General features: G+C 46.7%; 1 protein-coding gene across 1 annotated transcript; it reads left to right on the top strand.

The window, feature by feature from the left end:
* The first annotated feature begins 891 nt into the window (after positions 1–891).
* LOC108534257 (NACHT domain- and WD repeat-containing protein 1-like) lies at positions 892–26,585 on the top strand. The gene is made up of 8 exons (XM_017879543.1): positions 892–1,099; positions 3,258–3,530; positions 5,067–5,157; positions 7,688–7,842; positions 9,825–10,101; positions 17,923–18,473; positions 21,398–21,503; positions 23,650–26,585. Exons 2-8 carry the CDS (start codon positions 3,327–3,329, stop codon positions 23,949–23,951), a joined length of 1,686 nt encoding a protein of 561 aa, XP_017735032.1. The 5' UTR covers positions 892–1,099; positions 3,258–3,326; the 3' UTR covers positions 23,952–26,585.
* The last annotated feature ends 167 nt before the right edge of the window (positions 26,586–26,752 follow it).

Raw genomic sequence — 26,752 nt, 5'->3', positions numbered from 1 at the left:
CACTCGAGAGGCTGAAGCAGGAGAATTGCTTGAACCCAGGAAATGGAGGCTGCAGTGAGCCAAGGTCACGCCACTGCACTCCAGCCTGGGCAATACAGGCAAAACTTTGTGTCAAATTAATAATAAATAATAGTAAAAGGCTGGGCATGGTGGCTCATGCCTGTAATCTCAGCACTTGGGAGGCTCAGGTGCATGGATTACTTGAGGCCAGGAGTTCAAGGCCAGCCTGGCCAACATGGTGAAACTCATCTCCACTAAAAATACAAAAAATTAGCCAGGCATGGTGGCGGGCGCCTGTAATCCCAGCTACTCAGGAGGCTGAGGCACAAGAATTGCTCGAACCCGGGAGGCAGAGGTTGTAGTGAGCCAAGATTGAGCCACTGCACTCCAGCCTGGGTGACAGAGATTCTGTCTTCAAAAAAACAAAACAACAACAGCAACAAAAACAAACAAACAAAAAACCCAAAAAAGCAAAAAACAAAAAAAAGAGGAGAATTACATAATTGTTTTGAAATAATTATCCTTGGTTACGAAGATCAATAATAAGGGTGCGGCTGGAGAGGCAGTTGCTGGGGAGATAGCCTTGCAGATGTATTTTTTTCTGTAAGGTTGCAGTAGCCTTTGTGCAAGGTTGTGATTTTTGTAGTCTTTTCTGTTATCAGGCATACAAGTGTGAGAACCCTCTCTTCATACCTTCCTTCATAGCCTCCGTTTGTCAGGATTTTCTCAACGTTAGTGACTCCATTTTTATTCTGATAACTTTCACAATTCATTTCCATCCATCTTTTCTTTGGTAAACCAGGGTATTTCCCAGCTGACAAGCATTTTGATAGCTGCAAGTTCAAAATGTTCCCAGCTAATATACTCTCCCCCACCCTGGCCTGCCACAGGAGAGGTGAGGTGCGTGAAAGTATTTGCCAAAGGGACCCTTGCCATCTCTGCTTCGAAGGATTACACGCTACGCTTGTGGAACTTACTCACTGGCCAAGAGAAATTTACCATTTGGGATGGAGGCTCAAAAAATCCCACTGAACCTCAGATCTGGAGCCTTCATGTGGATGAGGCACACAAAGTTGTGTATTCGGCATCTGCCTCAAAGGTAACAAACACCTGCCCTATTTGTAAAGGAAAGCTGAGACCAGGGCATTCAAAGACAGAATAGGCCATTTCTATAAGGAGGGTTCCCTGATACAGTGGTGGAGTATGGGTGTAAACAGTGTACACAACCACTTGAGAGGGTGCCATAAGAGGTTTCAGACTTCATAGTTGGATTAGATAATCTTGGTAATTCTTTCTGACCCCAAGATTTGAAACCTTTCATCTTTTTTGAATATCAGTGTTTTAGGGCTATACATTTCCCTCACAGTACTGCTTTACCTACATCCTATACATTTTGACATGTGTTTTCATTTACATTCAGTGTAAAATACTTTCAGATTTCACTTTTGATTTCTTCTTTGATCCATGGGCTATTTAAAAGTGTGCTATTAGTTTCCAGATAGTTGAGGGATTTCCAGGTAGGGTCCTGTTCTTTATTTTTTTCTAATTAAATTTCATTTGTATGACATAAAACCTTTCAAATTCATTAAGACTTGTTTTATAGTCTCTGTCTCTCTTCTTTCCTTCTTTCTTTCTCTCTCTCTTTTTTTTTTTTTTTTTTTTTTTTTGAGATGGAGTCCTGCTCTGTCACCCAAGCTGGAGTGCAGTTGCACAATCTCAGCTCACTGCAATCTCCACCTCCCAGGTTCATGTGATTCTCCTGCCTCAGCCCCCTGAATAGCTGGGACTACAGACGTGCGCCACCATACACAGCTAATTTTTGTATTTTTAGTAGAGACAGGGTTTTGCCATGTTGGGCAGGCTGGTCTCAAACTCCTGACCTCAGCTGATCCACCAACCTTGGCCTCCCAAAGTGCTGGGATTACAGGCCTGAGCCATCATGCCCAGCCTGTTTTATGGTCTCTCTAAATGTTCCGTGGGCTTCTGAAAACAATGTCTATTCCACTGTGTTATTCCATTATATCAATCATAACCCTATGATTTCATAGTTTTATAAATGGAGACACACAATAGCATCGTGGGTAATAGCTTAGTAATTGATGCCAGGAAGAAAAAGGTCTTTATTTAACTCCCAGTTAAGTTTCTTGGGAACTGAGTGACTTTGGTCATGTCATTCACCATTCTGAGTCTCATTGCTTCCCCTTCCTCATAAGATCATGAGATATATCCTGGCATAGTTCTTAGCACACTGTAAGCACCAAATAATTGATATCTATCTATTATTATGTTACATGAGTGGTTGTTGACAGTAATATTGGTGCATATAAATCATGCTGCCCAAAATAGGAGTCACAAACCAGATGTACCTATTAAATATTTGAAATTCAGGCGGTGGGGGCAAGGGGAGGGACAGCATTAGAACAAATGCCTAAGGCATGCAGGGCTTAAAACCTACATGACGGGTTGATAGTTGCAGCAAACCACCATGGCATATGTATACTTATGTAACAAACCTGCATGTTCTGCACATGTATCCCACAACTGAAAGTAACATTAAAAAATTAATTAATTAATTAATTAAAACACTTAAAATGTGACTGTCCCAACATACTGAAATTCAAAGACCTAGTATAGTAAAAATAATATAAACTATCTCAATAATAATTTTTGTATTGCTTATGGGTTGAAGTGATACCACTTGGACATATTGAGTTAAATAAAATATAATACTAAAATTGATTTCACTTGTTTCTTTGTACCTTTTGTAAGGTAGCTAATGAATTTAAAATCACACGTGAGGCCTTGCCCACCTCTCCTTTATTTCTCTGAATTGGGAGTGTTAAAAATAAAATGCATAGGCCGGGTGCGGTGGCTTACATTCATAATCCCAGCACTTTGAGAGGCCGAACAGGGAGGATAGCTTGAGCCCAGGAGCTCAGGAGCAGCCTAGGCAACATAGTCAGACCCTGTCTCTACAAAAACAAATTTAAAAATAGCCAGGCATGGTGGTGTGTGTCTGTGGTCCCAGCTACTTGGGAGGCTGAGGTAGGAGGATTGCTTGAGCCCAGGAGGTTGATGCTGTAGTGAGTCATGATTGCACCACTGCATTCCAGCCTGGGTGAAAAAGAGAGGATCTGTCTCCAAAAGAAAAGAAAATGTATAAAGTATACAAGAGAACGCATCTTGCGTTTGACTCTGGGAAACTTACAGCTTAGGTCTCCTGCCAAGATGCTGCTTCCTCTTTATGATTCTATTAGATCAATGCTTGGAATCTGGAAACTGCAGAGCCGGTTTTCCATATCCTGGGAGATGCCTCTGATCCTTGGATGTGCATGGCCATGCTGGCCTCCCAGGCCACGCTGCTGACAGTGTCCAGGGATGGTGTGGTCAGTCTGTGGAGCTCAGCCACAGGAAAACTTCAGGGGCAGCAACATATGTCCAGCATCAAAGAAGAAACACCTACCTGTGCCGTCTCAGTCCAGAAGCAAGGAAAGCTTGTTACTGGATTTAGCAATGGCTCCATCTCTTTGGTAAGCAACTTTACTGTCTTTGATGAGAACATTAACTCAGCTTGAAATGCTCAGACATGCTAGAAGTTGGGAAAAATAATCTTGCCTTGTATCTTTGTTTTGTTTTATTTTTGAAATGAAGTTTAATGCAGTGGCACAATCTCAGCTCACTGCAATCTCCGCCTGCTGGGTTCAAGCGATTCTCCTGCCTCAGCCTCCTGAGTAGCTGGGATTACAGACACCTGCCACCATGCCCAGCTAATTTTTTGGTATTTTTAGTAGAGGTGGGGTTTCACCATGTTGGTCAGGCTGGTTTTGAACTCCTGACCTCAACTGATCCACCCACCTCGGCCTCCTAAAGTGTGGGGATTACAGGAGTGAGCCACTGTGCCTGACCATTTATTTATTTATTTAATTTTTTTTGAGATGGAGTCTCGCTCTGTTGCCCAGGCTGGAGTGCAGTGGTGCACGACTCCATGCCTGGCCAATTATTAGTATTGTTTTTTGTGGAGATGGGGGTTTCACTATGTTGCCCAGGCTGGTCTCGAACTTATGGGCTCAAGCAATCCAGCAATCACCTTACTTTAGCCTTCCAAAGTGCTGGGATTACAGGTGTGAGCCACTGTGCCTGGCCAGAATTTGTTTTTTTCCTTTTTTTTTTTTTTAACTCTTTTTGTTTGTTTGTTTTTGTTTGAGACAGAGTCTCACTTTGTTGCCCAGGCTGGAATGCAGCAGCGTGATCTTGGCTCACTGAAACCTCCACCTCCTGGTTTCAAGCAATTCTCCTGCCTCAGCCTCCCCAGTAGCTGGGACTACAGGCATGCGCCACCGTGTCTGGCTAATTTTGTATTTTAGTAGAGACGGGGTTTCACCATGTTGGCCAGGCTGGTCTTGAACTCCTGACCTCAAGTGATCCACTTGCCTCGGCCTCCCAAAGTGCTAGGATTACAGGCATGAGCCACCATACCAGGCCAACTTTTATTTTTTCAATTAAAAAAATATTTTAAGAGACAGAGTCTCAGTCTGTCACCTAGGCTGCAATGCGGTGGCACAGTCATAGCTCACTGCAGCCTCCAACTCCTAGGGGCAAGAGTGACCCTCCTGCTTTAGCCTCCTGAGTAGCTGGGACCACAGGGGTGTACCACCATGCCTAGCTAAAAATTTTATTAAGAGATGGGGTCAGCCGGGCGTGGTGGCTCATGCCTGTAATCCCAGCACTTTGGGAGGCCAAGGCAGGCGGATCACCTGAGGTCAGGAGTTCAAGACCAGACTGACCAACATGGTGAAACTCTGTCTCTCCTAAAAATACAAAAATTAGCCAGGCGTGGTGGCGCATGCCTGTAATCCCAGCTACTTGGGAGGCTGAAGCAGGAGAATTGCTTGAACCCAGGAGGCGGAGGTTGCAGTGAGCGGAGATTGCGCCACTGCACTCCAGCCGGGGAGACAGAGCGAGACTCCATCTCAAAAAAAAAAAGAAAAAAGAAAAAAAGAAAAAATTCCAAACTTGTAAGCCTTAACCCATGGAAGTGCCTGACAGGCATCCTTGGTTCTGCACAGGTTTCCTCCGAAGAGGACAGATTGCTGGAGAAGCTTCCAGATGCTGTGAGGTTCCTGGTGGTCTCTGAAGATGAGTCCCTCCTCGCCGCAGGTAGCATTTAGCTCTCATTTGGAGTAGTGAGGAAGCTAATCGGGATCAGGTTGGAGAAGGGGGTGGGGCTTGGGAACAAAGCAAGGTCCTAGGGCCAGAGGTTAGCAAACTTTTTCTGCCAAATGGCTTCGTAGTAAACATTTTTTGCAGTCTAGATGAGACAGTCTCAGTTGCAAAGACTCAACTCTGCAGTTATGGCACAAAAACTAGACTAGACACCATTTTTCTGTTCTCTTTCTTTCTTTCTTTTCTTTTTTTTTTTTTGCGATAGGGTCCTGCTGTGTCACCCAGGCTGGAGTGGAGTGACTCCATCATAACTCATTGCAGGCTTGAATTTCTGGGCTCAAACGATCCTCCCACCTCAGCTTCCTGAATAGCTGGGATTACAGGCACGCACCACCATACCCAGCTAATTTTTGTTTTTTTGTTGAGACGGAGTTTCACCATGTCGGCCAGGCTGCCTTGGCCTCCCAAAGTGTTGGCATTACAAATATGAGCCACCACACCCGGCCTAATTTCCTCTTTTATTTCCACCATCTGCAACCTAATGGATGGTGGCATGTTAGCAGCTCAGTCAGCCCCTTTCCCCTTTCTGGCCTACAGCTCTGGGAGTGGCTTGGCCCCACCACTGTTTCTATTGCATGGTGCAGCTGCCCTCTGCCAGCAGGGACAGAGGGCCACAGTGTTACAGCCTTCCTGGGTACCCGCATCCAGTGAGTCCTAAGCTCTTGTACCATGTCCAAGAAGAATGAAGTCATGCTGACAATTGAAAAGTGATAAGGACAGAGAATTTTACTGAGCAATGAAACAGCTCTCAGGGGATAGGGGATGTGAAGGTCGGGTCATCTCTCTCAGTGTGTCTGAGTCTGGGAGTTTTTGTAGGCACAGGATGGGGGAGGGGCAGGCAGTAGGTAGCATTGGAAAAGGTAACATTTAGTTGGTTAAAAAGCATTATTCAGGCCAGGTGCAGTGGCTCATGTCTGTAATTCCAGCACTTTGGGAGGCCAAGGTGGGCCATCACCTGAGATCAGAAGTTCAGACCAGTCGGACCAATATGGTGAAACCCTGTCTCTACTAAAAACACAAAAATTAGCCGGGCACGGTGGCAGGCACCTGTAATCCCAGCTACTCAGGAGGATGAAACATGAGAATTGTTTAAACCCAGGAGGTGCAGATTGCAGTGAGCCAAGATCACGCCACTGCCAAAAAAAGTCTTATTCAGAAAGAATCAATCAGGAAAGGGTGGGCAAAAAGGCACAGGAGTTCTCACTCTGGGTTATGGATTTCATTTGGAACCAGCAGCCCAGGCTGTTTTTGGTTCAAAGGTACAGTTTCACCAGGGACCTATTCCTATCTGGCTAGGCATTTGCCTGCCTCCTGTCACTATCCCTTCCTTCCTCCCTTCTTACTTTCTCTCCTCTTCTTCCTTCCTTCTTTCCCTTCTCATTTCTCTCCTTCCTCCCTTCCTCTTTACTTTTTTTCTTCCTCTCTATCTCCTTGACTCTCCTCTCTCCTTCCTCCCTTCCTTCCGTCATAGTTATCAAAGGCCTGCTGTGTGCCCAGCTTTGTGCTAGTTTCCGAGATACCATGATGAGCCAAAGAGGCAGTCCCTGCTCTTCAAGAACTTACAGTTTCATTATAATAACGTTACAAGTTTCCTTAAGATGAGTGATTAGTGGCTGGGTATGGTGGCTCACGCCTGTAATCCCAACACTTTGGGAGTCCAAGGTGGGTGGATCACTTGAGGTCAGGAGTTTGAGACCAGCTTGGCTAACATGGTGAAACCCAGTATCTACTAAAAAATACAAAATTTAGCCAGGCGTGGTGGTGAGCACCTATAATCCCAGCTACTCAGAAAGCTGAGGTGGGAGAATTGCTTGAACCCAGGAGGCAGAGGTTGCAGTTAGCCAAGATCATGCCATTGCACTCCAGCCTCAGTGACAGAGCAAGACTCCATCTCAAAAAAAAAAAAAAAAAAGAAAAAGAAAAAAAGAAAAGATGAGTGATTACAGAAGTCAGCATCCCCCTGCCCCCAACCTGCTGTGGGCTATGTGCAGATGAGGACAGGACTGAATCCACCTTCACCATCCTGGATCCCTTCTCCTGGCACCTAGCAGGGGCTCCAAAACATCCTTTTTTTTTTTTTCGAAACAGAGTCTAGCTTTGTTGCCCAGGCTGGAGTGCAGTGGTGCAATCTCAGCTCACTGCAGCCTCTGCCTCCTGGGCTCAAGCAATTTTCCTGCCTCAGCCTCCTGAGTAGCTGGGATTACAGGCATGCGCCACCACACCTGGCTAATTTTTGTATTTTAGGTAGAGAATAAAATACATGAAACATTGGGGTTCACCATGTTGGCCAGGCTGATCTCGAACTCCTGACCTCGAGTGATCTGCCCCCTTTGGCGTCCCAAAGTGCTGGGATTACAGGCATGAACCACCACACCCAGCCTCCAAAATGTCTCTGTTGATGGAGGGAATGACCCTCAACCCCCTCCAGGCATGAGAGGTGTAACCCCAATTCCTGCCGTTTCAGGCTTCGGAAGATCAGTGCGGATATTCTTGGCGGACTCGAGAGGCTTTCGCCGGTTCACGGCCACGAATCTGGAACACGAAGACGTGGTGGAGACGGCTGTTTTCGGTCCTGAGAACAACCTGATCGTCACAGGGTCCCTGGATGCGCTCATTCAGGTGAGGGGAGATCATCCTCACCTCCGTCTCGGGAATAGACAATGTGATTCTTTGGGGATGTTTGGCTGCAAAATACAGACACCCACAAAAACGAGTGCAGGCAAAATAGGTGAGTTCACTGGGAGGATATGGGGGTGTATCCTCCGCCCCAGTGGCAGACCTGGTTGGGAATTACCGAAATGTTTAACAAAGGAGGTAGCATTCCCAAAATGATCCGCAAACCTTGGGGGCAGATTTAGGCCTTCAAAGTGGAGCAGGGTTGTGGGGGAGGAAAATTCTCAATTTAAGTTCAAAGTTGTCCAAGCTGGCGAGAAAAGTAGATGGTGAAATAGTGGATCTTCAGTGTTTTAGTCTCAGGCCCCTTGAAGTTCTCTCTTTTTTTTCCCCTCCTTCTTATGAGCTATTTTTTCCAGTTTTAAATAAATTGACAAATAGACTGTGCACAGTGGCTCACACCTGTCATTCCAGTACTTTGGAAGGCCAAGGCAGGTGGATCACTTGGGCCCAGGAGTTCAAGACCAGCCTGGGCAACATAGCGAGACCCAGTCTCTACAAAAAAACACAAAAATTAGCTGGGCGTGGTGGCACGTGCCTGTAGTCCTAGCTACTCAGGTGGCTGAGGTGGGAGGATCACATGAGCCCAGGAAGAGGCTGCAGTGAGCTGTGATTATGCCACTGCACTTCAGCCTGGGTGACAAAACAAGAACCTATCTCCAAAAAAATAAGAATAATTTTCTTTTTATTTTTTGAGACCAAGTCTCACTCAGTCGCCCAGGCTGGAGGGCACTATGGTGTGATCTCAGCTCACTGCAACCTTTACCTCCTGGGTTCAAGCAATTCTCTTGCCTCAGTCTTGTGAGTTGCTGGGATTACAGGCACCCACCACCATGCCTGGTTAATTTTTGTATTTTTAGTAGTTAATTTTGTATTTTCATCATGCTGGCTAGGCTGGTCTCGAACTCCTGACCTCAGGTGATCAACTGCCTTGGCCTCCCAAAGTGCTGGGATTACAGGCGTGAACCACCGTGCCTGGCTAGAATAAAATAATAATAATAATAAACAAAAAACATTAAAAGTTTTGAGCTTCCAGACCCTCTAAAAAAGATTTACAGGGCACCCTCCAGGGGTTCCCTGGAACACACTTTGAGAACTGCTCTGGAAGCTGCTGGGTTCAAGCGTGAGGAAGGTAAAGGAATGGGAAGATGTGAAGGCCCTTGAACTACAGCCTGAAAATTCACCTTAGGTGTACTACTGAATACTACTTATTTCTTATTTATTTATTTATTTATTTATTTTTATTTTTATTTTGACGGAGTCTCACTCTGTCACCAGGCTGAAGTGCAGTGGTGCAATGTCAGCTCACTGCAATCTCTGCCTCCTGGGTTCAAGCGAGTCTTCTCCTTAGCCTCCCAAGTAGCTGGGATTACAGGCGTGCACCACCACACTTGGCTGATTTTGTATTTTTAGTAGAGATGGGGTTTCACCATGTTGGCCAGGATGGTCTTGATCTCCTGACTTTGTGATCTGCCCACCTCGGCCTCCCAAAGTGCTGGGATTACAGGCGATTACAGCCACCATGCCCAGTCAATGTATTTATTTTTATTTTTATTTATTTATTTTGAGACAGAGTTTCGCTCTTGTTGCCCAGGCTGGAGTGCAATGGCATGATCTTGGCTCATTGCAACCTCCACCTCCCAGGTTCAAGCGATTCTCCTGCCTCAGCCTCCTGAGTAGCTGGGATTACAGGCTTGTACCACCACGCCTAGCTAATTTTTTGTATTTTTAGTAGAAACGGGGTTTCTCCATGTTGGTCAGGCTGGTCTTGAACTCCCGACCTCAGGTGATCCACCTGCCTCAGCCTCCCAAAATGTTGGGATTACAGGCGTGAGCCACCGCGCCCGGCCCAATGGGCTGAAGCGCGTTTCTGAACTACGGTTGTCCACAGAAGACGTCAGATCTGCCCTCCTGTTCTGCTTCCTCAGGTATGGAGTCTGTCAGAACAGGGGACCCTGCTGGACATCCTGGAAGGCGTTGGGGCCCCCGTAAACCTGCTGGCCCGCGGTGGGGCTTTGGTGGCGTCTGCTTCCCTGCAGTCCTCATCTTTCAAAGTCTGGGATCTCAGCAACGCTCATAGGTCCCGGGTCCCTGCACCATTTCTGGACCGCACTGGCCTCACTGCAGTGTCCCACAATGGAAGCTACGTCTACTTCCCCAAAATTGGGGACAAAAACAAAGTCACTATTTGGGACTTGGAAGAAGGTTGGTAAGGTATAAGTATGGTCATTTTTGTGGGTAAGGCTTGGAGCCATCTGTCTTAGTTTAGGCTGCTGTAACAAATCATCCCTACAGGCTGGGCCCCATGGCTCACGCCTGTAATCCCAGGGCTTTGGGAGGCCTAGGCGGGTGGATCTCCTGAGGTCAGGAGTTTGAGACCAGCCTGGCCAACATGGCGGAACCCTGTCTCTACTAAAAACACAAAAATTAGCTGGGCATGGTGGCACATGCCTGTATTCCCAGCTACTTGCAAGGCTGAGGCAGGAGAATTGTTTGAACCTGAGAGGCAAAGGCTGCAGTGAGTTGAAATCGCGCCACTGCACTCCAGCCTGGGCAACAGAGCAAGACTCTGTCTCAAAAAAATAAAATAAAATAAATTATCCCCATAGACTGGGCGGCATAAGCAAGAAACATTATTCCTCAACATTGTGGAGACTGGGAAGTTCCAGATCAAAGTGCGAGCAGATCTGGTGTCTGGTGAGGACCTGTTTCCTGATTCACAGATGGCCATCTTCTTGATGTGTCCCCAGAGACAGAGAGAAATCTCGTGTCTCTTCTTATAAGGGTACTAATCCTATCACGAATGCCCCACATTCATGATCTAATCACTTCCCTGTCACTCTGCTACAGTTTGGAGGTTTGGCCCTACAAACCTGATATTGACATTTAATATCCGGCTGGGCATGGTGGCTTAAACCTATAATCACAGCACTTTGGGAGGCAGAGGCAGAAGGATTGCTTGAGCTCAGGGTTCAAGACCAGCCTGGGCAACATGAGAGGACACCATTTCTACTAAAAATTTAAAAATTAGCTGGATGTGGCCAGTCACAGTGTTTCACGTCTCTAATCCCAGCACTTTGGGAGGCCAAGGCAGGTGGATCACCTGAGGTTGGGAGTTTGAGACCAGCCTGACCAACGTGGAGAAAACCCATCTCCACTAAAAAAATATAAAATTAGCCAGGCGTGGTGGCGCATGCCTGTAATCCCAGCTACTCGGGAGGCTGAGGCAGAAGAATAGCTTGAATCTGGGAGGTGGAGGTTGCGGTGAGCCAAGATCACACCTTTGCACTCTAGCCTGGTCAATAAGAGTAAAACTCTGTCTCAAAAAAAAAAAAAAAAAAAAAAATTAGCTGGATGTGGTGGATGGCATGTGCTTGTTGTTCTAGCTATTTGGGGGGCTGAGGTGGGAGGATAGCTTGAGCCTGGGAAGTTGAGGCTACAGTGAGCCATGATCACACTACTGCACTCCAACCTGGGTGACAGAGTGAGATCCTGTCTCTTAAAAAAAAAAAAAAAAAAAAAGCTAGGCGCAGTGACTCACACCTGTGATCCCAGCACTTTGGGTTGGCTGAGGTGGGCGGATCACTTGAGCTCAGGAGATTGAGACCAGACATCTCTACATAGAAGACAAAAATTAGCTGGGTGTAGTGGCACACGTCTGTAGTCCAAGCTACTTGGGAGGCTGTGGTGGTAGGATCATTTGAGCCCAGGAGGCAGAAGTTGCAGTGAACTGAGATAGTGCCACTGCACTCCAGCCTGGACGACAGAACAAGACCCTGTTTCAAAACAAAACAACAATAAAAAAAGAAATTTAATCCCCAGTGTTGGAGGGAGGCTTCATGGGAGGTGTTTGAGTCATAAGGACACATCCCTCGTGAATAGATGAATGCCCTCTCCTGGTGAGGCAGTGGTGGTGGTGAGTAAGTTCCTACTCTGTTAGTTCTCATGAGGTTGTTAAAAAGAACCTGACCCCAGCTACTCAGGAGGCAGAAACAGGAAGATGGCTTGAGGCCAGGAGTTCGAGACCAGCCGGGGCAACATGAACCCTGTCGCAATAAAAATAAAAATAATGGCCAGGCATGGTGGCTCACGTCTGTAATCCTAGCACTTTGGGAGGCCGAGGTGGGTGGATCACAAGGTCAGGAGTTCAAGACTAGCCTGGCCAACATGGTGAAGCCCCATCTCTACTAAAAATACAAAAATTAGCCGGGCATAGTGGCAGGCACCTGTAATCCCAGCTGCTCAGGAGGCTGAGGCAGGAGAATCACTTGAACCCGGCAGGCAGAGGTTGCAGTGAGCACCATGGCACTCCAGCCTGGGCAACAGAGCAAGACTCTGTCTCAAAAATAAATAAATAAATAAATAAACAAAAATAAAAATAATTAGCTGGGCATGGTGATACTCACCTGTAGTCTCAGCTACTAGAGAGACAGAGGCAGGAGGATTGCAGCCCAGGAATTTGAGGCTGTAGTGAACTGTGATTGCACCGCTGCACCCCAGCCTAGATGACAGAGCAAGACCCTATCTCAATTAAAAAAAAAAAAAGAAAAGAAAAAGGAAGCTGACACTTCCCTCTCTCCTGCTTCCTCTGGCCATATGACCTCTGCACACCCCAGCCCCACTTCACCTTTCATATTAAGAAGCAGCAGCCTGGGGCCCTCACCAGAAGCAAAGTCTGGCACCATGCTTCCCGTACAGCCTGCAGAACAATGAGCCACATAAACCTCTTATTCATAATTATGCATTACTGTATTAGTCTGTTCTCACACTGCTAATAAAGGCATACCTGAAGCCGGGCATGGTGGCTCACACCTGTAATCTTAGCACTTTGGGAAGCTGAGGTAGGTGGGTCATTTGAGTTCAGGAGTTCGAGACCAGCCTGGCCAACATGGTGAAACCCTGTTTCTACTAAAATTCCAAAAATTAGCTAGAAATCGCTTGAACCTGGGAGATGGCAGTTGCAGTGAGCCAAGATCTTGCCACTGCACTCCAGCCTGGGCAAGAGTGAGACTGTCTCAAAAATAAATAAAATAAAATAAAATAAAATAAGATAAAATAAAGTCAAGAAGACATACCTGAGACTGGGTAATCTGTAAAGGAAAGAGGTTTAATGGAGTCACAGTTCCACATGGCTGGGAAGTCCTCACAATCACGGCAGAAGGCAAATGAGGAGCAAAGTCACGTCTTACATGGCAGCAGGCAAGAGAACGTGTGCAGGGGAACTGCCCTTTACAAAACCATCAGATCTCATGAGACTTATTCACTACCATGAGAACAGTATGGGGGAGACTGCCTCCATGATTCAATTATCTCCACCTGGCCTTGGTCTTGACCCATGGGAATTATTACAATTCAAAATGAGATTTGGGTGGGGACACAGCCTAACCATGTCAACTACCCAGCCTCAGGTAGTCCTTCATAGCAACACCAACAGACTTACACAGGCCCCAGCTCCTAATACCATCCTATGGGGAGTGAGGATTTTGACATAGGAATTTGGGTGTGGGGGGGGGGGGACAGCAAATCTTCAGTCCATAACATTCCCTATTAACTTCAATAACTTCAATCAGGTAGAATGTAGCTAGTCAAAAAAAGGATTTCATTAGCAACACCAATGGACAAAGACAGGCCCCAGTTCCTAATACCATCCCATGGAGGGTGATGATTTTAACACAGGATTTGTGAGGGGACACAAATCTTCAGTCCATAACGCACCTATAACTTCAATCAGGTGGAAAGTAGCTAGTCATGGCCGGGCATGGTGGCTTACACTTGTAATCCCAGCACTTCGAGAGGCTGAGGTGGGCAGATCATTTGAGGTCAGGAGTTGGAGACCAGCCTGGCCAACATGGCAAAAACCCGTCTCTACTAAAAAAAAAAAAAAAAAAAAAAAATTATCTGGGCTTGGTGGTGCGTGCCTGTAATCCCAGCTACTAGGGAGGCTGAGGCAGGAGAATTGCTTGAACCTGGGAGCGGAGGCTGCAGTAAGCCAAGATTATGTCACTGCACTCCAGCCTCAGCAACAGAGTGAGACTCCACTCCCTGAGGAAAAAAAAAATAAAGTAAGCTATTCAAAAACAGGACTTCATTTTATACATTTTCTGCATGAGGTAGTTGGTAATCTGGTTGTTTTCATTTAGCCTGTTTTAATTCAGGTTACCTAGAAGCTGGGTCTGTGATGAGGATATTTGCACAAGTGATGTATTGAGGGGTATTTCCAGGAGAATCCCAGAGGGCGATGAGAAAACGGGGCTGACGGGAGAAACGGTTGGGCTAGAATGCAGGCTCAGCTAAAGTCCCCCTCAGCCTCATTCCACGGGGAGCCCTCGAAGAGGCACAGCACCAATCTTAGTCAATGCTGGCTGCTGTAACAGAATGCCATGGATTGGCTGGCTTAGAAAGAACAGCAAATGGGGCCAGGTGTTGTGGCTTATGCCTGTAATCCCAGCACTTTGGGAGGCTGAGGAGACAGGATCACTTGAGGCCAGAAGTTCGAGACCAGCAGTTCAAGACCAGCCTGAGCAACATAGTGAGACCCCACCTCTACAAAAAAATTTAAAAGGTATCAGGCTTGGTGGTACACACCTGTAGTCCTAGTTACTCCAGAGTCTGAGGCAGGAGGATTGCTTGAGCTGGGGAGTTCAAGGCTGCAGTGAGCTATGGTAGTGCCACTGCACTCCAGCCTGGGCAACAGAGACCCTGTCTCTCTGTTTTTGTTTGTTTGTTTTTTTTAATTTAAAGAAAGAATAGAAATTTATTTATCATATTTCTGGAGGAGGCTGGGGAGTCCAAGATCAAGGTGACAGCAACTTTAGTGTCTTGGTTAAAATAATTTTTTTGGGGGGGGCCGGGCATGGTGGCTCAAGCCTGTAATCCCAGCACTTTGGGAGGCCGAGACGGTCGGATCATGAGGTCAGGAGATCGAGACCATCCTGGCTAACACTGTGAAACCCCGTCTCTACTAAAAAAAATACAAAAAACTAGCCGGGCGAGGTGGTGGGCGCCTGTAGTCCCAGCTACTCGGGAGGCTGAGGCAGGAGAATAGCGTGAACCTGGGAGGCGGAGCTTGCAGTGAGCTGAGATCCAGCCACTGCACTCCAGCCCGGGCGACAGAGTGAGACTCCATCTCAAAAAAAAATAATAATAATTTTTTTTTTTAACTCGGTACCTGGTGAGTGTCCTCTTTCTGGATCACAGATGGCCAGCTTTTCTTTGTCCTCACATGGTAGAAAGGAGCAAAGAAGCTCCCTGGGGCCTCTTTTTCTGTTGTTCTGTTGTATTTAAGAGACAGGGCTCACTCTACTGCCTAGGCTGGAGTGAAGAGGTACAATGACGGCTCACTGCAGCCTCGAACTCCTGGGCTCAAGCGATCTTCCCACCTCAGCCTCTTGAGTAGCTGGAACCACAGGTGCACCACCATGCCTGTCTCTTGGAGACTTTTACATTTTTAAAAATATTTATTTATTTATTTTTATTGTTATTATTTTTGTTGTTGTTGTTGTGTTTGAGATGAAGTCTCGCTCTGTCACCCAGGCTGGAGTGTAGTGGCGTGATCTCAGTTCACTGCAACCTCTGCCTCCCGGTTTCAAGCAATTCTCCTGCCTCAGCCTCCCGAGTAGCTGAGATTACAGGTGTGCAACACCATGCCTGGCTGATTTTTATATTTTTAGTAGAGATGGAGGTCTCACCATGTTGTCCAGGCTGGTCTCGAACTCCTGACCTCAAGTGATCCTCCTGCGTCAGCCTCCCAAAGTGCTGGGATTACAGGCATGAGCCACTGTGCCCATCCAAATTTTGTGTGTTTTGTAGAGATAGAGTCTCTCTATGTTGCCCAGGGTGGTCTTGACCTCCTGGGTTCAAGCGATCTGCCTGCCTCAGCCTTCCAAAGCGCTGGGATTAGAGGTGGGCACCACCACACCTGGTTAACTTTTTAATGTTTTTGCAGAGGTGAGGGTCTCACTCTTTTGCCCAGACTGGTCTTGAACTCCTGGTCTCAAGCCATCCTCTCACTTTAGCCTCCTGAATAGATGGGATTACAGGCATGAGCCACTGCACCTGGCATCTCTCCATTTCCTTGGGTCCTGGTTCACCCTGCAACTAGCAAACAAGCACCTCGAGAATTATAACCTCACTTGACTTGCTCCCTGCCATCCCCCAGAGCTTTGCCTAGCAGGCTGTTACTGTAAAAAGGTTTGCCAAGTTAATGACTGAATGAAGTTGAGAATAAGCTTGAAAATCAGGATTCTTTTCTCCTATTATTTCATCATTAACAAGGAGTTTCTTTTTTCTTTTCTTTTCTTTTCTTTTCTTTCTTTCTTTTTTCTTTTTTTGAGAGGCAGTGTCCATCTGTTGCCCAGGCTGGAGTGCAGTGGCATGATCTTGACTCACTGCAACCTCCACCTCCTGGGTTCAAGCGATTCTCCTGCCTCAGCCTTCCTTCCAAGTAGCTGGGATTACAGGTGCCTGTCACCACGCCTGGTTAATTTTTGTATTTTGGTAGAGACAGAGTTTCGCCATGTTGGTCAGACTGGTCTCAAACTCCTGACCTCAGGTGATCCATCTACCTTGGCCTCCCAAAGTGCTTGGATTAAGGCGCGAGTCACTGCGCCCCACCATTAACAAGGAGATTCTATACCTCTATCCTCCCAGCAGGACTGTGCCAAGTACTGTTCATGAGAAACTCAGAAATCCCTCACTGGCCAATTATCGAAGACCCAAAGGTGCCCCCACCTTCATTTTACTTCTGGGAATTGCCCACTGATGAAAGAAGCCTCTCATCTGGAAATGGCAGGGGGATGTGACCACTTCCCCTGAAATGGCCCCAGTCAATGACTGCCTGATATGGGAGTATAAAAGTCTGACCCCCTTGCTTCAAGATGGGACAATTCATGATGGCTCATGCCTGTAATCCCAGTACTTTGGGAAGCCGAGGTGGGAGGATCAGTTGAGCCCTGGAGTTCAAAAATAGCCTGGGCAACATGGTGAAATCCCGTTTCTACAAAAATTATCCGGGCATGGTGGCCCGAGCTTGTAGTGTTAGTTACTTGGAGGGTTGAGGTGGGAAAGTCACTTGAGCCTGGGAGGTTGAGGCTGCAGTGAGCCATGATTGCGCCATTGCACTCCAGCCTGGGCAACAGAGTGAGACTCCGTCTCTTAATAAATAAATACATAAATAGGCTGGGCGCGATGGCTCACGCTTGGAATTCCAGCACTTTGGGAGGCTGAGGCGGATGGATCACTTGAGGTCAGGAGTTCAAAACCAGCCTGGCCAATATGGCAAAACCCCATCTCTATTAAAAATACAAAAAAATTAGCTGGGCGTAGTGACGTGCACCTCTAGTCCCAGCTACCTGGGAGGCTGAGGTGGGAGAATTGCTGGAATCTGGGAGGCAGAGGTTACAGTGAGCCGAGATTGCGCCACTGCACTCCAGCCTGGAGGACAAAGCCAGATTTCATCTTAAAAAAAAAAAAAATTAGTAGGGCACAGTGGCGGGCGTCCGTAGTCCCAGCTACTCAGGAGGCTAAGGCAGGGAAATCGCTTGAACCTAGGAGTTGGAGGCTGCAGTGAGCTTCGATCTTGCCACTGCACTCCAGCCTGGCAGACAGAGCAATACTGTCTCAAAGAAAAAAGAAAAAAATATATGAACACCAGGCAGGGTGTGGTGGTTCCCGCCTCTAATCCCAGCACTTTGGAAGGCCGAGGTGGTAGGATCACCTGAGGTTGGGAGTTCGAGACCAGTGTGGTCAACATGGAGAAATCCCATCTCTACTAAAAATACAAAATTAGCTGGGCATGGTGGCACACACCTGTAATCCCAGCTACTCGGGAGGCTGAGGCAGGAGGATTGCTTGAATCCGGAAGGCACAGGTTACAGTGACCTGAGATAGTGCTATTGCACTACGGCCTGGGCAACAGAGTGAGATTCCATCTCAAAACAAAACACAACAAAACAAAAAACACCAGGGAAGCAGGGCTGCTGTGATTCACTCTCAGTGTGAGTCATTCTCATTTTTCTTCCCTGGCAGGCGAGGAACAAGATTCCCTGGACACCTCCAGTGAGGTCAAATGTCTGGAGGTTGCTGAGCAGCGCAAGCTCCTATTCACAGGTCTTGTGTCAGGGGTCGTCCTTGTGTTCCCCCTGAATTCCAGGCAGGACGTGATATGCATTCCTCCTCCCGAGGCCCGGAAAGCAATCCACTGCATGTCCCTGAGCAAGTGCGAGGACCGCCTGGCCATCGCCTATGACAACATGGTCCTGGTGCTGGACATCGCCCCCGGGGACCCCTGCCCGGTCATCAATGGGCCAAGGTACACCTTTTATACCCAGCTGCCCGAGACCATCTCCAGCGTGGCCATTCTGATGGACTACCGCGTGGTCTACAGCATGACCAATGGGGACCTCTTTCTTTACGAGTGTGCAAATTCCAAAGCATTTCCCCTGGAGGCCCACAGGAGCCGAGTTGCCTGTGTGGAGGTCAGCCACAAGGAGCAGTTGGTGGTCAGCGGGTCTGAGGATTCCCTGCTGCGTCTCTGGGACCTGCAGGCATGCAAGTGGAAATTCGAGATGAGCTACACGGTGCGTGGACTGCCTCCCCATGTTCATGCTCAACTCAGGCTTTGAAAAACCGATAGATGGCCATCCTTTACTAAGCACACACCATGGGCCATCGACCAGGGTGGGACTAGGGTGAAGAAAGTGAGGCACTTGGTCAGGCGCAGTGGCTCACGCCTGTAATCCCAGCACTTTCAGAGGCTGAAACGGGTGGATCACCTGTGATCAGGAGTTCGAGATCAGCCTGACCAACATGGTGAAACCCCGTCTCTACTAAAAATACAAAAATTAGCCAGGCGTGGTGTTGCATGCTTGTAATCCCAGCTACTCGGAACTTGGGAGGCAGAGGTTGCGGTGAGCCAAGATCACGCTACTGCACTCCAGCCTGACTACAGACACTCTGTCTCAGAAAAAAAAAAAAAAGAAAGAAAGAAAGAAAAGAAAAGTGAGGCATTTGTCTCAGGAGCAAAGTCTTTTTTTGTTTTCGTTATTGATTTTTAAAGAGACAGGGACTCCACTGTCACTAGGCTGTAGTGCAGTGGCACGATCATAGCTCATTGCAGCCTCAACTTCCTGGGTTCAAGTGATCCTCCTGCCTCAGCTTCCCAAAGCACTGGGATTTCAGGCATGACCCACCGGACCGACTGCAAAGTTCAAAGGAGTACCAAAAAGCTCAGCAATGGTAGGCCAGGTGCAGTGGCTCACCCAGCACTTTGGGAGGCCCAGGCAGAAGGATCACTTGAGGCCAGGAGCTGGAGACCAGCCTGGGGAACATAGGGATACCTTATCTCTACAATAAAATGCAAAAATTAGCTGGGCACGGTGGTGCGCACCTGTGATCCAGATACTTGGAGGGCAGAGGCGGAAGGATTGCTTGAGCCCGGATGCCACTGCTCTCTAGCCTGGGCAATAGAGCAAGTCCTGTCTCAAGAAAACAAAAAACAAAAACTCAGCAATGAAGACAATTTTTTTTTTTTTTTTTTTTGAGATGGAGTCTTGCTTTGTCACCCAGGCTAGAATGCAATGGCACAATCTCAGCTCACTGCAGCCTCCTGGGTTCAAGCGACTCTCCTGCCTCAGCCTCCCAAGTAGCTGGGATTACAGGTAAGCACTACCATGCTGGGCTAATTTTTGTGTTTTTCGTAGAGAAAGGGTTTTGCCATGTTGTGCAGGCTGAACTCCTGGCCTCAAGTGACCCGCCTCGGCCTCCCAAAGTGCTGGATTACAGGTTTGAGCCACTGCACCTGGCCGAGAAGTCATATTTTAATGCAATATTTTAAAAAATCTTAAATGAATACCAAAATTCCATGAAGAACAAAATCTCAACATTATAGGTAAAAACTGGATCAAATCCTACGCTGGTTTAGTGCTGCTTCACTCTCTTCACCCTAATCCTGGCTCTGTACTATTTCTTTTTTTTTGAGACAGAGTCTCGCTCTGTCGCCCAGACTGGAGTGCAGTGGTGCAATCTCGGCTCACTGCAAGCTCCGCCTCCTGGGTTCAAGTCATTCTCCTGCCTCAGCCTCCCAAGTAGCTGGGACTACAGGCGCCCACCACCACACCTGGCTAATTTTTTTGTATTTTTTTGGTAGAAATGGAGTTTCACTGTGTTAGCCAGGATAGTCTCGATCTCCTGACCTTGCGATCCGCCCACCTTGGCCTGTAATCCCAGCGCTTTGGGAGGCTGAGGTGGGTGGATCACCTGAGGTCAGAGGTTCGAGACCAGCCTAGCCAACATGGTGAAACCCTGTCTCTACTAAAAATACAAAAATTAGCCCTGCATGGTGGCAGGTACCTGTAATCCCAGCACTTTGGGAGGCCAAGGCAGGAGGATTGCTTGAGCTAAGGATTTCAAGACCAGCCTCAGCAACATAGCAAGATCCCATCTCTAGAAAAAAAAATTAGCCAGGTTTGGAGGTGTGTGCCTGTAGTCCCCCAGCTACTCACAAAGCTGAGGTGGGAGGATCGATTAAGCCCTGGAGTTCGAGGCTGTAGTGAGCTATGATCTCACCACTGCACTCCAGCCTGGATGACAATGCAAGATTCTGTCTCTCAAACAAAACTAATAAACAAAAATGAAGAAGTTAACATGTGAACAGTACTATTAATTAAACTGTCGACCTATGGGAATCTTTTTATTTTTACTTTTATCTATTTTTGTTTTTTTGAGGCAGGGTCTTACTCTGTCACCCAGGCTGTAGTACAGTGGTGCGATCATAGTTCACTGCAGCTTCCACCTCCTGGGTTCAGGTGATTCTTCCACCTCAGCCTTCTATGTAACTGGGACTATAGGCATGTGCCACTGCACCTGGCTAATTTTTAAATTTTTTGTACAGGCAGGGTTTCACCCACCCACCTTGGCTTCCCAAAGTGCTAGGATTACATGTGTGAGCTATCACGTCCAGCCTTTATTGGAATCTTACCAGCTTTTCAATTCCTTCCTTTTTTCCATTCTAGAATCCAATCCAGGATTCCATGTGGCATTAGCACATAGCTTTTAATTAAATAAATCATAGCTAACATCTGTATAAGCAAAGTAATTTAAGAAATTGAATCCCCATCAAAAAAAGAAATTGAATCCTATGGCCAGGCATGGTGGTTCATGCCTGTAATCCCAGCAGTTTGGGAGGCCGAGGTGGGTGGATCACTTGAGATCAAGAGTTTGAGACCAGCCTGACCAACAGGGTGAAACCTCATCTCTCATAAAAATACAAAAATTAGCCAGGCGTGGTGGCACATGCCTGTAATCCCAGTTACTTGGGAGGCTGAGGCAAGAGAATCTCTCGAACCTGGGAGGCAGAGGTTGCAGTGAGCCGAGATCACACCACTGCACTCAAGCCTGGGCAATAAGAGTGAAACTCCATCTCAAAAACAAGCAAGCAAACAAACACACATGCACAAAGAAAAATCCCAAGGAAAAGAGAGATCATCTTGTCTGTTTTCAACAGAGTTCTTACTGCAGAGGGGTCCAATGTGCTTGCTTCTCCAAGAATGACAAGTATGTGTACGTGGGCTTAAAAGATCGCTCTATACTTGTTTGGAGTGTGCTGGACGGTGAGTCATTTTGCTTTTAGGGCAAGCTTGAGCTTCGATCTGGAGAGAAAAGGCTCTGACCTGGGTCCTGGGTATTAGAGGGCCCTGCTCTGGCCACCTCTAGCTACATCCCTTAGCTTTTAGGAAGGTGTCTGCAGGCAAAGGGCCCACAGTCCCTCTTCTAGACCCATGCTCTGGAGTTCGAGAACTCCCTACATAGCCTTGAGTTTGTGTTAGGGCTTGCGCAGGCTTCCTGCATACAGCCATCCTTCCGAGGATAGACTGTGCCCCTGCTGTGTTCACTTCTGGGCTCAGGAGTAGCCATGGGGTGGTATGGATGGAGTTTGGGTGTCTGAGCTGGTTGTGAGATGGAGCTGGGAAGAATGAGAACAGAAGAAGGTCAAGTCACTAGTAGCAGGGGGCTGGTTACATCACTACATTCCAGCATAGAACCCTGAGGAACCCAAGAATTCTCAATCTGTTCCAAGCCTTCCATGTGTTTGTGAAGGTTCCTTCATCAATATAAGAGGACACAGCATATTCTATTTAATAGTTTATTCCCTAGAATTGCAATGTTTATATATTGTGTCTTCTAGGATGTGGGTCTTATTTCATTCCTTGCCCCCAGGCCTTATAGATGTTAGAAGCAGCCTGTTTTTGATTTTCGTTTTGTGTTTTTCAGATGGAGTCTCACTTTGTCACCCAGGCTGGAGTGCAGTAGTGCAATCTCAGTTCACTGTAGTCTCTGTCTCCCAGGTTCAAGCAATTCTCCTGCCTCAGCCTCCCGAGTAGCTGGGATTACAGGCGCCCACCACCACACCCAGCTAATTTTTGTATTTTGAGTAGACAGGGTTTTACCATGTTGGCCAGGCTGGTCTTGAACTCCTGACCTCAGGTGATCCACCCACTTCAGCCTCCCAAAGTGCTGGGATTAGAGGTGTGAGCCACCACACCTGGCCAGAAGCAGCCTGTTTTAACACCAACCACTTTGAAAACACCATGTCTCTTGGTCTGTTCAGTATTATGCTAAGGTCTTAGCAAGAGTTAACATTGGCTGGGTGCAGTGGCTCAAGACTGCAATCCCAGCACTTTGGGAGGCCAATGTAGGAGGATTGCTTGAGACCAGGAGTTCAAGACTTGTCTGGACAACATAGCAAGACTGTCTCTATAAAACAAAAAATAAAAAATAAAAATTATCCAGGCATGGTGGTACATGCTTGTAGTCCCAGCTACTCAGGAGGATAAAGTGATCATAGGAGGTCGAGGCATTGGAGATTGAGGTTGCAGTGAGCCATGATAGCACCACTGCACTCCAGCCTGGGCAACAGAATGAGACCCTGTCAAAAAAAAAATGAGTTAACATTTATTGTATACTGGGTACTGTCCTTAAGTCATTTAACTCTCTCAACACTCACTCCCATTTACAGCGCAAACACTGAGGCTCTGAGAGGCTGGCAGACTTGCCCAAGGTCACACGGAGTAACTAGTAGGCTTAGGTTTGAAGCTGATCTGCCTGATTTCAGTGCGCCTTTGTCACTTTCTTACACTGTCTCCTATAGAAAAGGCACACATTGTGTATTACCTCTTTGAACCCTTATGACACTGATAGAAGATAAGTATCATTGCTATCCTTGTTTGACAATGAAGAAACTGAGGATCAGAGATTAGGAGACTTGCCCAAGGTCACAAAACAAGTAAGTGGCTGAATAAATATCAGGTGGAGCCTAATAACATTGTAGTTGAATACACTGTAATCTGATACATAGCAAACTATAACACTATAATACATTGTAGTATAATATGCTGTAGCAAAGATATATATATAACTGGTATAAAGTTAGAGATGGCTCAGAAGCTGAAGGTTGAGGATTGTGGCTTTAAAAGTTCATCCTGGGCCAGTTCACAACCTCTCTTGCTTCTCCTCCAACAATAATATTTACTGAGCTCACTCTGGGCCAAAAACCTACACTAAACACATGACCTGCATGGTGACTTTCAATCTTAAAAATCGCCCTGGGTAGGTGTAGGTTCCGTTATCATTCCCATTGTGCAGATAAAGGAAGAGGGACTCTTTGGCATAGTAAATGTCATGCCAAAGTTAGTAGAGGGCATAGAGGACCTCTACACTCCATTTTTCTCATGTGTGTCCTTCTCTTCACCCTTACAGGCACCCTGCTGACAGTCCAGTTTGTCCATGCTGTAGTAAACAGAATCATCCCAACCACTAGTGGCTTCATTGCCCCCACCAGGCATGGTTATCTGATCCGAGAGCGTTTCCAGTGCCTTTCAGCAAGAGCCTCGCAGCAGGACCCTCTCAGGAACTTCAAGAAGGCAGTGTGGATGGTCAAATCCAGGCAGAGAGAAGAACTAGTGGCAGCTGCGGGAGCTCCCCGGGACTTGGAGTCAGAGAGTGCCCAGGGAAATGAAACAAAATCAAACAAATGCTCACAAGTCTGCCTGATAGTGTAAAAAAAAAACAAAAACAAACAAACAAAAAAAACCTGGTGGGGGTATGGGGCTCCAATGAGTTAGCCCCATTTAATCTGGTTAAAGCAAAAAGAATATGTTTGCTGGTGTATATCTGGACCCATTGCTTCAGATTATGTGACCCAGACCTTGCCTCTTCTCATCTTTCCATTCTTCTTTTCTCTTTTTCATTTTCATTCTCAGACTTGCCACCCCCAGGTGAGCAACATGGTAGCCAATATGCTGCTGTCTCCAATTTCAATAGAAAAAAGAGCTTCTCTTTCCCAACAGTCCTAGCCTCAACTCTATTGGTCCCAATTGGCCCATATGCCTAGCCCTAAACCAATTGTTATATTTGGGAGAATGCAGAGCTCGAATTGACTGGACTGACCCAATGTCTACCACTGGAACTGAGAATAGAAGAGATTATTCCTGAGATGCAAATTCGGGTTCTGGTACCAGATGAAGGGGGAATAGATGAATGTGAGATATAGCAAACCACTGATGTGGACCACAGAACTTCACAGTTTATAAAGCTTTAGATGCTGTCATCTGATCCTCATCACAACCCACACTTTAGGGAGGGCAGGGGTTTCTGCATCTATTTTACAAATGAGGAAGCTGAGCCTTGCAGCAGTAGTTATGATTTGATTCAGGTCACAATTCAAGGTGCAAGAGCTCTGAGAGCGAGCCTTCTGTCCCATTCCTGTTAGACCTCACTCCAATTTCAGTCTCTAGAGCACAACCATCTCTTCCACAGGCACCACACTCAAATGCTCACAGGAGCTAGTGACTAATCTAGACACTTCCATGCAGCTGGGTGAGCAGCAGGGAGAGATGGAGACTGGACATGTGGAAGGCAGAGATTGTGTCTAGGGTGGGTATGAGCTGCCTGACTCTAGCCCAGAATCGCCATGGCCAAACCAGCCCACTGCTGTCAGTGCTTCCAGTTGTAATAAGCAAAGCCAGAAATCCAGACTTTTATGCAAAAATATTCTGACTTTTAAAGTTGACGATTGGTTCCATTTGTATCTATAGCGCATTTGGCATGTGCGTCTTTGGTGATGAGCTGACTTCAGAACTCAAGCTGGCAGTAAAACAATCAACATGTTATAGTTTGTCCTTCTCTATTCCCTGGCTCCCAAACTTTTGGGATAAAGATGTGGGTTTTAATCTTAAAACTGGAGGCTCTTGGAAGGAGAAAGAGCTGCTGCTATCTCCCTGATTTGCTTTTGAACCATCTGCCTTGTGCAAGTTCAACAGTTAAACTGTTTTCATTCCACTTAAGTGGATCCTTCTTCTTTGCCCACAGCCTTCTAAAAGCTCTTCTCAGTCTTCTCAGGCTTTTAAACTTTAATGCTAGGAGAGTCTAAATCTTCAGGGTGGACATTGCTTCTCCCCTCCGTGGAATTCCCAACAGAGTCTCAATAAAAGCAACCTTAGAAACAGAGGCTTTTGAGCTGAACAAGACCCTACTGCTATCTCATTCATTCGTCTTCCAAACCAGGTTTCCAAGGCAGGTTTTGGCAGTTCTGCAAATGTTAGCATCAAATTTCATTTAAAAATATTTTAAACAGTAATTTTAAGATGTATGCTTGGATATATTGGGCAGCAGCTTTTCAGGTGTTAAAGATTACTAAGGTTGGTGCAAAAAGTAATTGTGGCTTTTGCCATTAAAAATATTAAAATAAGGGCAAAAACCGGCCGGGCACAAGTGGCTCACGCCTGTGGTCCCAGCACTTTGGAAGGCCGAGGCAGGCAGATCACCTGAGGTCAGGAGTTTGAGACCAGCCTGGACAGCATGGTGAAACCCCATCTCTACTAAAAATACAAAAATTAGCCAGGCGTGGTGGCGGGGGCCTGTAATCTCTGTTACTCAGGAGGCTGAGGCAGGAGAATTGCTTGAACCAGGAAGTGGAGGGTGCGGTGAGCCAAGATCGTGCCACACTGCACTCCAGCCTGGGTGACAGAGCAAGACTCCCTCTCATAATAATAATGATGATAATAATAATAATAATGGCAAAAGCCTCGGTGACTCATGCCTGTAATCCCAGCACTTTGGGAGACTGAGGTGGGTGGATCACTTGAGGCCAGGTGTTCAAGAGCAGCCTGGTCAGCATGGTGAAACCCTGTCTCTACTAAAAATACAAAAATTAGCCTGGTGTGGTGGCATATACCTGTAATTCCAGCTACTTGGGAGGCTGAGGCAGGAGAATGGCTTGAACCTGGGAGGCGGAGGTTGCAGTGAGCCGAGATCACACCACTGTACTCCAGCATGAGTGACAGAGTGAGACTGTGTCTCCAAAAAAAAAAAAAGTAATGGCAAAACCACAATTAATTTTGCACCAACCTAATAATTTAGGATTCTTCTGCCATTTTCATTTAACTGAAGAGCCCACTTAAATTGTGAAGGGAGCCCCTGAAAAAATTAGCTACTCTTTGCCACTGCTTTTCTGTGAATCAAGGGCTTACCCAGTGCAGAAATAAAGTGGATGTTGAGACCAACTAAGATTTCATCTACAAATTCTTATTTTAATTGTCTGCGTCCATCTCAACAGCCTCAGTGAGAATCAATTCTTTTGTAGGTAAATCCTAATTTAAACATTGGAAATAACTTTTTACTAATAAAATGCTGCACCAAATTATTGCTTATATTGGGGGTTTTTTGCAGTGTTTATTCATTTCAGAAAGAGTTTGGTTGCTAAGAAAGTTTGACAGTTGGCTGGTCAATGCTTGTAATCCCAGCACTTTGAGGGGCCAAGGCGGGAGGATCACTTGAGCCCAGGAGTTTGAGACCCCATCTC

Source organism: Rhinopithecus bieti, unplaced genomic scaffold (assembly GCF_001698545.2).
Source record: "Rhinopithecus bieti isolate Rb0 unplaced genomic scaffold, ASM169854v2 scaffold_9899, whole genome shotgun sequence".
Taxonomy (NCBI): domain Eukaryota; kingdom Metazoa; phylum Chordata; class Mammalia; order Primates; family Cercopithecidae; genus Rhinopithecus; species Rhinopithecus bieti.
The sequence above is the reverse complement of the archived record's forward strand: the minus strand, read 5'-3'. Positions and strand labels throughout refer to the sequence as shown.

What these genes read in the sequence shown, in the direction of transcription:
- LOC108534257 (XM_017879543.1), top strand. Translation starts at nt 3,327, where the DNA reads ATGTGCATGGCCATGCTGGCCTCCCAGGCCACGCTGCTGACAGTGTCC. An exon ending in TGAGTCCCTCCTCGCCGCAG is followed by an intron (nt 5,158 to 7,687) that starts GTAGCATTTAGC and finishes CTGCCGTTTCAG; the next exon opens with GCTTCGGAAGATCAGTGCGG. An exon ending in TGTTTGGAGTGTGCTGGACG is followed by an intron (nt 21,504 to 23,649) that starts GTGAGTCATTTT and finishes TCACCCTTACAG; the next exon opens with GCACCCTGCTGACAGTCCAG.